At 41.0% G+C, this 12,531-nt stretch overlaps 1 protein-coding gene across 3 annotated transcripts in view; it reads left to right on the forward strand.

The window, feature by feature from the left end:
- The window catches only part of tfdp2 (transcription factor Dp-2), a 66,375-nt gene that overhangs the window by 10,524 nt on the left and 43,320 nt on the right, over positions 1-12,531 (forward strand). For all 3 annotated transcript variants that reach the window (XM_079823887.1, XM_079823889.1, XM_079823888.1), the window contains one exon: positions 10,996-11,070. In XM_079823887.1, the coding sequence (XP_079680013.1) occupies positions 11,056-11,070 (15 nt within the window). In that variant the 5' untranslated portion in view covers positions 10,996-11,055. The remainder of the gene's footprint in view (positions 1-10,995; positions 11,071-12,531) is intronic.

Genomic DNA, 12,531 nt, shown 5'->3' on the forward strand with positions numbered 1-12,531 from the left:
TTACAATAGAGATGCATTGGCCAATAATCGCTATCGGCCGATAAAAGCAATTAATTTCACCATCAGCCGACTGTTTAAAAACAGCCAATGATCAGGGCCGATTATAACCTGTCAATCAAAAGGGGGCTGGAGAAAATGTCAGACTGCAACTCACACTGTGTGTGAAGAAATGTTGAATTTAGGGCTATGCAACAATAACACATGAACAGTGAAAATGATCAAATGGCGACGTTAAAGCTAGTTCTGTTTGACCCGTAGGCCGTGTGTCCACCAAAGCGTTTTATCCAGCTGAAAACGCCTCCCTGAGAGCGTTTTTTTTCCAGTTGAGACTCTTTGCTTGTTATGATACGGAATATCAGCGGAAGTGTTACTAGCATCTCATTTCACAGATAGTTTGTTTCTGTATTTATTCTATATAAAAATGCGGATACAATGTAAAGTATTTGCTCTGGCTTTTAAATTATTTTGTTTCGTTATTATACTGCTTGTTTTCATCTGTTGACGTTGTACAAGCAGAATGAATGTTGCGGTTGGTCGGTGTTGTATTTGTCCCGCCCCTCCTCCACTCTGATTGGACGGCCGGGTGAAAAGTGACCGTGATGAGCGCTGCGTTTTACTCAAAGTTGAACATTCTTCAACTCTAGGCGACCAGTAAAAAACGCTGAACGCTCAGCGATTGAGCGTGAAATACTCGCTCAGCTCCTCGTTACGCTCATGGCGTTCTAAAAACGGGGCGCTCCCATTGAAAACAATTGAATACGCCAGCCATCCGCGGGAAAAAATGCTTTGGTAGACACACGGCCTTAGCCTAGAAATCTAGACGCACCCTAGCGACAGCAAATGTAATTTTGCTATTTAACATAATGACGGCAGAGACGGCGGCTTTCGAATCGGCTTTTCTTTGAGAAAAGAACAAAGAACGGCACTGAAGTCATTCTTAAGAAAGGAAGATGTGTTCGGAGTTTAAGTTAAATCTATCAACTCGCTCCGCTTCACCTTCTTCGCTGCTCTGGTTGGTTGTAGCGCTATCCTATTGCCTACAGAGGGAATGTGTTGGGTCTGGCTTGTCAGGCTATTTGAAAGGGTCTAAGTCAGGGTTGTCAGATCTGCAGTTTTCCCTACACCAAACATTCTTTGTAGTGCCTCCCATTCAATAATCGCAAAAAGCTTTGTGCTTTGCAACTTTTGATAAGAAACAAAGTCTCCGCTTTCAAATTCTGTCCCTTTTATCATGAAAATCAAACAATAAATGGTGATTTGAAGCTCTTAAATGTGGCGTGACAGATCACTGTACGCCTCAGTTGCAGCGCAAGTCTTTTCTTCCACTTTAATACAGGTTATTCAAGTTACTTGTTTAATAAAAGTCAACAATTGTGTTGAAATCTACAGTACAACTTGGCAAAATGTATCATGTCTAATGTAATCACTCAGTGTTTCAAACATGGAAAGACGTCAATAAAACAGATTGTGTCAAGTTATCCAATGTTCACAGTAAAAACACACTAGAGAGGACATATATACTGTTTTGAATACATTTGTCATGAAGACCATATTTATGTTGCACCGAGTTGTATACAAAGATTTCAAGTTTTATTTGAATGTAATTAATTTTCTGTAATTTCTGAATATAGGCTTATAGTTTGTGCTCTGTTGGTTAATTTTAACCTCTAATATTATATTAATGTACCAAATTAGAGAGTTTTCTGTATAGTTTTCAGCATTATTTGGGAGAGAATTTTTTTATCGGTATCGGCAGATATCGTTCAGAATAATCGGCTATCAGTATCGGCGGAGAAATTTAGTATCGATGCATCTCAAGTTTATATTTATCATTTATTTTAATTTTAAGATCAACTCCAAAATGATTTTGCACAGTTATTTCCTCTGAGCATTTTAATTAAACCATATGATTTTATAGTAATTTAATTTATTTATTTAATTTTCAGATTCTTACAAGCTTTCAAAAATGAGTAAGTTTGGTTAGAACTGTGAGTTTTGAGAGAAAAATTACATGTGATTATTTTCTTCTCCAAACAAGTTGACCAAATTAGGACAAATGTAGAATCTACCCATGTTAAAATAACAAGAACCTTAAAGGGTAACTAAACCAACTTTTTTTAGTTAATGATCTGTAATACTGGGGCTTTATTAATGCTGTTCATTGATTCGAGTAAATGTTTTGACATTTGAGTATAAAGTGTTTTAATTCTATAAAATATGGTGTAAAACCGCCAAAGTGCTGCCCTCTTAAGGTTGAACGGTGGCTACTGCAGTTGAATTTTCCTATTGGATGTTGTAGGTCATCGTGACGTAGGATGGCACCTCCAACGGCTCACTATCCGCGCCCCTGGCACGAGCTCACCACGCCCTCAGAAATGTTTTCCCCAATCACACGATGAGAGCGGCTTCACTCCAGTATGAACTCTCATGCTACATGAAGTAGAAACATTATGAATGAACTCACTTGACACTTGCTTTAACATTATAAATGAAGAAAATACGGTTAAATAATGCAGTTGTCAGTACACGTCAGGCTTTTCTTGCGATATTATTGCCGCCCGTCATGTGTACAGATAATTTTCATACATGAGACGCACTTTCAAACCCTGACACGCAAGTGGTTGCCGCGGACGCAGATAGACTAGGTCAGTTTGATAGGGCTCCGGGTTTGTGTCTGTTACAGACAATCCACCCTCCTCTACTTCAGGTGAAGGTAGGAGAAATGACCGCTCTGTTGCAAAGCTGGCGTCACTCCAGTCATTCTCCATCTTTACGACTCGCGAGTCTGACAGCTGTCAATCAATCCGTCACTGCGGGTCTCAGGTGCACGCCCTCCGCTCAGCCCCGCCCTCGGTTCATCCCCTCTGTCTCCGCCGGGCTCTGCCCACTTTTCCAGCATTTTTTGAAAATTGCCAGTGGGTGGAGTTAAGCTCTGAGCAGGGGTTTAGTTACCCTTTAAAACATTTAAATATTTCAAATTTTTTATCATTAATTTACAAAGATGGGACACCCATAAAGACCCTGGTTTAGGATGAAACCTGAAGTACAGCACAACTGTTGTTTGTTCTACTTCATAAACCTCACCATTTTGAAGTGATGACCCCCATCCCCCTAAACTACCCCAAAATGATCAAAGCCGGGCCTGTTTCTTCAGCCCCCCCCCCCATTACTGTGCCAGCCTCAGACTGGAGTAGAATCAACTCTTCCAGGTCATTGCTCTTCAGTCTATCGATGATGGAGATTGAGAGAAGGAAGAGAGAACAGTGATGAGCAGAGAGAGAAAGGGGGGGAAGGAGAGTAGGGGGAGCGAATGAGGGGTCAGGCTGACAGACGAAGATCTCTGGGATTTATGGCAGGCCAGCTGAAGGACGGAAGAGAATGACAATAGAGAGGAGTTGGGGAGGGTTACGGCGGGGCGAGGATAAGAGCTCACGTGTAATGGGGAAGAGAACTAGAAGGTGACCGATAACAATGATATAATGTCTATAAAATGCTAGGATGTTATAGGTGTTGCTGTGCGGTCTGAAATGGGTCTGATTAATTAGCCTGGTCAAGGTTTATTAGTAAGGAAAAGGACCGTGACTGTAATCATTTCCCACTCAGACTGTAATCGATGTCCTTGAGTTCATCTGTGGTGTGTGTGTGCATTATCGTTGTGGGTTTTGCATTCCACCAGTGAGCCGTGAGCGGCTCGCCACTGCAGAGCAATGATGCATATGCACATTTACATTAAAAATGCCGCCTCATCTGTTTGGTGTTGTTGTGCTTTCAATGCGTCACGCTGCCCTGCACATAACCGTTCGGTTGCTGCGCGTTCAAGCATGTGGAAACCACAACATGACTGTGCTAAAATCTGCACAACGGTGCAAAAAGTTCCATTACAGAAGACTAAAGTTCATCTGACTTATAGTTAGTTTTGTTTTTGGAGAAGGTCTCTGTTTAGTTTATTTATTTATTTGGCTTTTGAGAAACAGGAATCATTACTGACATTAAATATGTTATGCAGTTGTAATATAAAACAAGCCATTATACACGGCTGTTGTTAGAGATTAATATACTTTGCACAAAGTGAACAACTGAGTAATCGACTAACCACATAGGCATGAACATGTTCTGTATGAATATACAATACACATCTTCATGCATACATACAGACTCACACACACCTATATACACACATTGGGCCTCATTCATGAAACACGAGGAGAATTAATTTGTGTGTAAATCGTTCGTAAAGCCGCTCTGACGTAAATTTTCGGGTTCACGAAAATGTTCAAATTTTCAAAATGTTATTTGGTATGAAATGAATGTACACCTGCTCTCTACCACGTGTAAATGGTGCGTAAAACATTTGAACGTTCTGTGTTATTGAACTGTTATTAACTGACAACATTGGATTTTGATGCACTATGTGCCATAATAATATTTCAAGAGTTGATTTGCCCCGTCTTTTTTTTTACTGTTCAATGTTGGGTAGGCAGCACTCATCACTGTCACTTTTTACCCCGCCGTCCAATCACAGTGGAGGAGGGGCGGGACAAAAACTACACTGACCAATCATCCCACTTGTACTGCGTTCCACTCACACACACTTGCGAACTTCCCTAAGCACTTCCCCTTGGGGGAATCCCCGCCGCCTTTTTTAAGTGCGTTCCACTTCGTGAAGTGTATACGGACAGACCCTCGCTCCCTTGATTTTGACCTAGGGAGCGAGTCTACTACATATGTTCACTTCAGGCAGCTTCATATACCACAATGCAACACGATTGTGACGTCACCGCATATTGCGTCTAATTTACCCCACCATAAACAACTCTATGAAATTTTTATTATTTTTAAAAACATTTAAAACAACCCAAACACACCTATATACATATATAATGCTGCATTTAAACAATTTCGTTAAGGAAAAAAATAAATAATAAATCCACTCCATAGTGGATTGGAAGTGATCAAGGGCTTAGGATGTTCCAGTTCAGTCCATTGCAAATGTTCCTCCAGTAGTTACACACTCAACGTAAGCATTGACGCACATCTGAGTGAACGAGACAGAGCGAAGTTAGAGAGTGAAGGGCATAATAAAAATGAACTAGAACGCAGCATTGTACACCGACTGAACAACAATAATGGAGAAGTTAATACTGCTTTTAACTGCATTTTTTAAATTCAGTAATATTCTTCTAAATGAGATGCTAGTAACACATTACTGCCATGGGTATTCTGTATCATAGCAATCAAAGTATCTCAGATGGAAAAACGCTGCCCTTGCAAAGCGCTCTCAAGCGCCACCAGCTGGCCGTTTTCAGAAGAGCACCAGGTGTTTTTTTAGCTGGCTGAAAATGCTTTCATGGACACATGATAATTTCATATTTATTGCTAGACATATGGCCAATTAGTCTCTTTAGCATTTATGCAAAATACTGGAGCCAAACCTGAGAAAGAAGTCCAGAAGATTCCACAGCGTTCCTGCACACGTCATTTACAGTTGTAACTCATGGGCGGGGATTATGCAAATTATGAAGAGCGAGTCCTATTTACTAATGTTTGGAATTCATTAATACACACACGTTTAACTGGCGAATCCGTGGTATACGAAGCGTTTGTGAATCTGGAGGACAGTTTTCGTAAATGTCCATTTCACACGAAAATTACTCCGAATTTGATCATATATTTACGTACGTTTCATGAATGAGGCCCAATGGGCGTTAAATGGATCTTTACGAAAACTCTCCCCCAGATTCACAAACACTTTTCTCCGGTCAAATTTTAACCGGTCCCATCAGCGAACCGAGGGAGTGGCTGAGAACGATGACGTTGATGTCGTGCGCTAGTTTGAGTTGTAGTTAGGTAATGGCGGCGGAGAAAAGATGCGAGTGAAGTCAATATGCCGAATATCCAGAAGTTAAAGCTGGAGCAAGAACAATCTTTGCTGAGTTTTTTTGGTGGCCATGATGTTGTGGCCCTCCTCCCCACAGGGTTCGGGAAAAGTTTGATTTTCCAGCTCTGTTAGGGGTGAAGGAGTTGGCTGAGAACGATGACGTTGATGTCGAATGAAATGTAAGAGAGTCTGGTAGGACCAGGCTAGTTTTGTACGTCTTTTAGATATGACTCTGGTCCCTTCTTCACTGTGGTTTTGGGGATATTAAGTTTAATACCTAGGGTTAGGGATTTGAACAAACCCCCAGCTCGGCTATGACTTTATAAATAGTGATGTTGTCTTTAACAAGCACCACTAATTAGACGAACAAACCCTTGTTGGGGTTGAGAACAAGCACATAAGTTTCAGTAAATGGAGGTCAGTAAAGCCCATTGTGGAATGTCCTCAATAAGTCGCCTATGATCTCAAGAGGCTTTTTTTAAGGACCGTCCTGCAAACAGGTAACAAAGCATGATTTACAGTGCATTAATGAAATCTTTTGTCATCTCGTGGTCGCTCCATTCTTGTCTACTCTTACTCAGCAACAAGTTGTCTCTTTAGTGTCATGTCACCAGAGCAGTGTGTCGAGCCACGGTGACCCGAGTTCCCTTACATTTACTGGGTGGCCTCTCCCTCACCCAGGAAAAGAGAAATAGAGATTGGGGGAGGGCAAGTGACATAGAAAAGGAGAGAGAGAATAGAAGGAGAGACCTCCAGCCACTTTGAAGCTTCTCTCTGGTTCCTGTGTCGGGCTTCTCCCCAGTGGGACAAAAGGCCTTTATGTGTGGCTCAGGCAGGGGGCTGGAGGGGGGTATTGTGGGACTGGGGCGGTGGGCGGCAGGGCTAGATCCCTCCGTCTATTGATTTGCTCGGTACGTTCTGCCTCACCCCCTCCACCCCATCCAGGCTTACCAGCTGTCTGCTCTACACCTCTCCCAGCCGCCTCCGAAAGCCCCGGCCACAAAGACACACACAGATCATATGGGCACAGGCATTAGCATACTTATTGGAGCCAAGACTTAAAGGAAGTTCATGCACAAGAAAATGTGACCTGTGCTGGCGAAATGAGTCGCAATGAGCACATTTTCATTTTCCCGTTTAAAGGCGAAGTTTTCTGAAGGTTAAAGGGTTAGTTCACCCAAAAATGAAAATTCTGTCATTAATTACTCGCCCTCATGTCGTTGGACACCCGTCAGACCTCCGTTCATCTTCAGAACACAAATGAAGATATTTTAGTGTAAATCTGATGGCTCTGAAAGGCCTCCGTTGGCTCAATGACACTTTACACTCTCAAGACCCTTAAAAGGTACTAAAGACGTCGTTACAAAGTCCATCTCACTACAGTGGTTCTAAAATAACTTTATGAATCGGCGAGAATTTATTTTTTGTGCGCAAAAAAACCCTAAATAACGACTTCTATAGTGATGACGATTTCAAAACACGGCCTCATGAAGCTTCGAAGCGTTATGAATCAGTGAATCGAATCATGATTCGGATCGCGTGTCAAACCACCAAACTGCTGAAATTTGGCGATTCAAACTGCTGATTCGACTCACTGATTCATAACGCTTCGAAGCTTCATGAGGCCGTGTTTTGAAATCGTCATCACTATATAAGTCTATAAAACTATTCTCGTCACTTTATAAAGTTATTGTAGAGCCACTGTAGTGAGATGGACTTTGTAACGACGTCTTTAGTACCTTTTAAGGGTCTTGAGAGTGTAAAGTGCCATTGAGCCAATGGAGGCCTTTCAGAGCCATCAGATTTCAACTAAAATATCTTCATTTGTGTTCCGAAGATGAACGGAGGTCTGACGGGTGTCCAACGACATGAGGGTTAGTAATTAATGACAGAATTTTCATTTTTGGGTGAACTAACCCTTTAAAAACAAAACAAAAATCACCTTGCACCTTAAAATCCCTGGCAATAACACCACATTTGGCACACAAAACCAAATATCTATGGGAAAATATATATATTCAACTTCTTTTTTCCATGATACCACAATTGTTTGAGTAACATTGATGAAAACACAGTCTATATATTAAGACCTACTGTACGGCATGGAGCTAAGATAATGATACACATCAGATGTTTTTCCCCAACAGTTCACATAAGACATAACACATAATGTAGACGGATATCTTGAAGTACTGTAATTCTGTGTGCACGCGTCAGATCTGTCAGTCAGCGCGAGCGATGGTTTTCATGGACAAAGGAAAGATACTCCTCTCCGAAAACGTGCTTTTAGATGTTTAATTGGAGCATTGGGGTCGCTAGACGAGGGCTTAATGAACACATCTTTGTGAAAAACCTCAAAATCGACAATTTTTCACTTGTTTTGCCTGTAGCTCGGATGATCCTTTCCGCTTTCCGACTCATTTTGCCAGCACGGGTCACATATATCGATGTGCACAAGTATAGAGCCGTGCTTGTTTTGTAGCATGACAAGAACATCAGTGCCGTCTAAGTGGATGACCTACAATTTGTGGTGTGACCTTTACACACTCGCATATGTTGGTTAGCTTTCTCCAGTATGTTTACGTAAACATTTGTCGCATTTATACAAGTCATAAATATTATGCAAGCTTTATATAGGGTCATTTACGGACATATGAGCACTTTGAAGTGTATAAAGTACCTTCTGGTGTGTGTAAAAGTTTGAAAGTCATGCTTCCAGTATGTTGGTGTAACATAATTGCAAAATATTGCCAACACTGCAACAGAGAGCTGCAGGGATGATGCATTTTTGTAGGCCAAAACCCAGAAAAGTCAAACGTTTTTTTTAATGGGTTTCTGAAATGTCAAAGCACAGTTAACGCTTATCACATAACGCATCACCCATGCATTCTCAGTGTTGCCCGATGAGAGCTATAGCAGATATTAATATTTCCTGTCTTCTATGGCAAGGCTGAGAAGTAGTTTGAATCTTCCTGAGCTAGTTTAAAGCAAGTTAATCTATCGATAACCAACTGCCCGTGTAATAACCCATCCAGTTTAATGGCACACATTTGATGGGTCCCCTTGAGGACGGAGGTTTGCTACCGCCGTAGTAATCCAGAAGTGCACGTTAATCATATGCAAAAGGACTGCCTACTTGCATTAATCTCTGCATTTGCAGAATTCACTGCTCGTCAAAAGTAGGACCAACTTTAGTGCTCTATGATTTCCATGATGCGATGGACGAAATCGCAGAATCCAGTCATAAAAACGGGATTTGCTGTATGATGAATAAATCAAAAGTATGGTTGTACACTATCAAATCACGATCGCTGTACACTAATGATCTACACATACTCGATCTACAAACGTGACGCTCGTGGTGTTTAAGGCGTCTGCTATCTCACTATATGAGGACATGAACACATGATATTAATCTCCTCACTTCACCAGCATTTCACCATTTCACTTCAAAAAAGCTCTTATTACAAACCCGCCAAACTAAGTTTAACTTGAAGCAATTATATAAATAAATATAGCTGCAAGCAGCCGTTAACGGGGCCAAGCGCAACAGAAGCAAACAAGGAAGATAGCAGCAGACCAACTGAAAAAATGAGTGAAGACATTTGAAGCAAAAACGTTGAAACACCACATTAAAACATTGAGTTGTATAGAGCCAATGTCATGTTTTGTTCTATTATAGCGCCACCAAGAGGCACAATCCTAAAAAATTGTATGTGTCATCGGAGTGAGCCCATACATGTGTGTGTGTCAATTTTGGTGAAAATATCTCATTTCGTTTTGGAGTTATAGACATTTATATGAAAAAACATAGTCGCGGATCTTCGTGGCCGTACCATGGCTGCTGCGGCGCAATGATATTACAGCGCCTGAAAGTAGCCCAGCTAGGTAACTTTTAATGTGACCAGCACTAAGTTCGTGTAGTTGCAGAGAAAGTTTCAGGCTTGCAGCTGACAAATTGTGTTGTGGATTTAGCTGTGTGATTAGCCATGGTTCTGTGTGTTGTAAAGGGCTGTGATAGTAAGTCGAAGGTGTAACTACCACCATGTTTCACAGAATACCAACCAATCATTGTGGCGCTGCAGCCATGGTACGGCCACGAAGATCCGCGACTATTACGCAGGAATGAGAAAGTAGTTCCTAGCCATATAGGTGTAGAAAATCACAACTTTTCATTTTCAGTTTGTCTTAGCACACGATGTAACTGTAGAAGAGTCAAGTTTTAAATAGGAAAAATATTGAAAGTGTCTTTGGTCATTTTTTGAATGAGATGCTAATGGACTGATCAGAATCAATGATGTATGCTAAGCTATGCTAAAAGTGCTACCGCCAGATACAAAGATCGGCTGAATGGATTCAAAAACGGTAAAACTCAACTATTTAACTCTAGGGGACTTGTAAAATGAGCCTATTTTCAAAAAAAGTGGAGTGTTCCTTTAACACTGACTACAAACCGGGTAAAAATGACTAGCGGGCAATGGAGGAGAGCCTTGATTTGCCCTCCAGGTGGGCTTCCCTATAAGTGTGTGACGACATGTGAAAACTATGAATAATGGATCTGTGCACTTGCCCTTAAAGTGGCAGCAGCCTAATATGTGTCCGAGTGAGCAAACCCCAACTCCCCCCCCTCAAATAAAAAAACTAAAAAAAAACCTTATAAGAATCAAATAAGAGGAGAACCCCCCCCCCCCCCCCCCCCCCCCCAGAACTAGGTGGCAACCTATCATTATGTTTAATGAAAGTGCATATTTAGTAGAAAGTTGCCTCGGTTTACTCTGTCCCTGTGATTTATTGTTCTGTAGGTTGATGGATGGATAAGTAGAAGAATAGACAAAGAATGACCCCCCCCCCCCTTTCTCTTACACACACACACACACACACATGCACACACTTTCCGGCAGGGGGGAGAAAGTTTGGAGGTTACATGCTGTGGACCCATCCTCTGTCTCCTCCTCTCGGTCTCCCTTTTGTCACTTCTGCTCATCAGTGTCATCCTCATCATCATCGAGAGCTTGCCTCTCCTCTAACAATCATGAGGACCGGCTGAATGTGTGTGTTTGTCACCGTGCACACAAACCTGATCACTTGAATGTGTGTGTGTGTGTGTGTGTCTACAGGGGGCTGTGCAGCTCTGAGCGTGAGGGGATCTGAACAGAAGGAGCCCTGTCATCTTTACTATGATGGCCAGCACGGTGAGTTCTGACATGTGGACGCCGGGTTACATAATTAAAGGGACATTCAGGTCTGTCAAGTCCGTTACAGTCTCAGTGTCAACATGTTAAAACCACGCCGTTTCCGCTGTTGTCTAAACAAAAGCAGAAGAGGTCATCTGGGGCTGGTTTCTGCTCGGATGTTGCGGATGTAATACTAATCATATCTATTTTTGTGACATAATAATGCAGAAACTGCTTCTTTTAAACTGAATGTAAAGACAGGATTCTTGGCTAAATATTCCCAAATCTCACTGATTATGGATATTTTGAAGTGTATGACAATAGCTGAACATTTCTCATGTAGTCTCATTTAGTTTGATGTCATGTTGATTAAATCATGGTGACATGCTCCACGACCTCCGACCCCTGTGAATAGATGTCTCTGTAAACTCGACTGACATCTGTTTACTCGTCCGTTTAAAGCCTTAATTCTCTAGATGTCCCCAGTCGTTCAGTGGCTGATGTGACATAGCTCTCCGACTGAGTGTGTGGTCAGGATATCGGTGGGCTAAAATAACATGGGCTTTTACGTTTTATAGGGATGCAACGAAATGAAATTCTTGGCCGAAACCGAAACCCGAAAAAAAGGAAACCAAGGCCGAAAGCCGAAAACCGAAACACCGAAAGAAATTATGCCAATTATTAGTACCATTGCATTTATGGTTATGACTGTTTACTAACTTTACTAAAAATCAAGGCATTGCAATTGCATAAATTAATATTAACGTTTCAAAGAATAAATCAATTACAAATTATGCCAATATTTATTTAGCACATTGCAATAATGCACAGTATAAAATAAAATTAAAACTAAAATGTTTAACTTGACCCCACTCATTTGTACATTAAATAATAATGTACAGGCCTACAGAAAGGTTTTCAAATTAAATGTTCTCTCATAAAAACAAAGTGCATTTAGGTCTAGTGCATTTAAAACATTTCTCTGTAGGACTACTGTAGGAAAGTGCATTCAGAACAAGTGCAACTGCTTAAAGATACAACTACTTTCTCTGTAGGACTACTACAAGAAAGTGCATTCAGAACAGGTGCAACTGCTTAAAGATACAACTATTTTCTCTGTAGGCCTTTAACATAATAGTGTATCAAAGCAAAGACTGCCATAGCCCATATGTTAACTGTAGAATAGGGGTGTAGCGGTGCACAAAACTGACGGTTCGGTACAGCAGTTTTACAAAATGGCTTTTTATTTATTTTTATTGGTTTACTGAAAAAAAAAGTATCTGTCCTTAAATGAATTAAATTATAACTAAAAGTTTATTGAAGATATTGCTCTAAACTATATAGGGAGCCCTTACTTGCACATTAATATTAAAGGTTAACAACAGAGCCCAAACTATTAGCCTAAATCAGTTGCAATTTATTTTTAGGTCTAATAATCAACACTCAAATAACATCGTACACAAACATGTACACTTCACA

Source organism: Gobio gobio, assembly GCF_949357685.1.
Source record: "Gobio gobio genome assembly, chromosome: 8".
Taxonomy (NCBI): Eukaryota; Metazoa; Chordata; class Actinopteri; order Cypriniformes; family Gobionidae; genus Gobio; species Gobio gobio.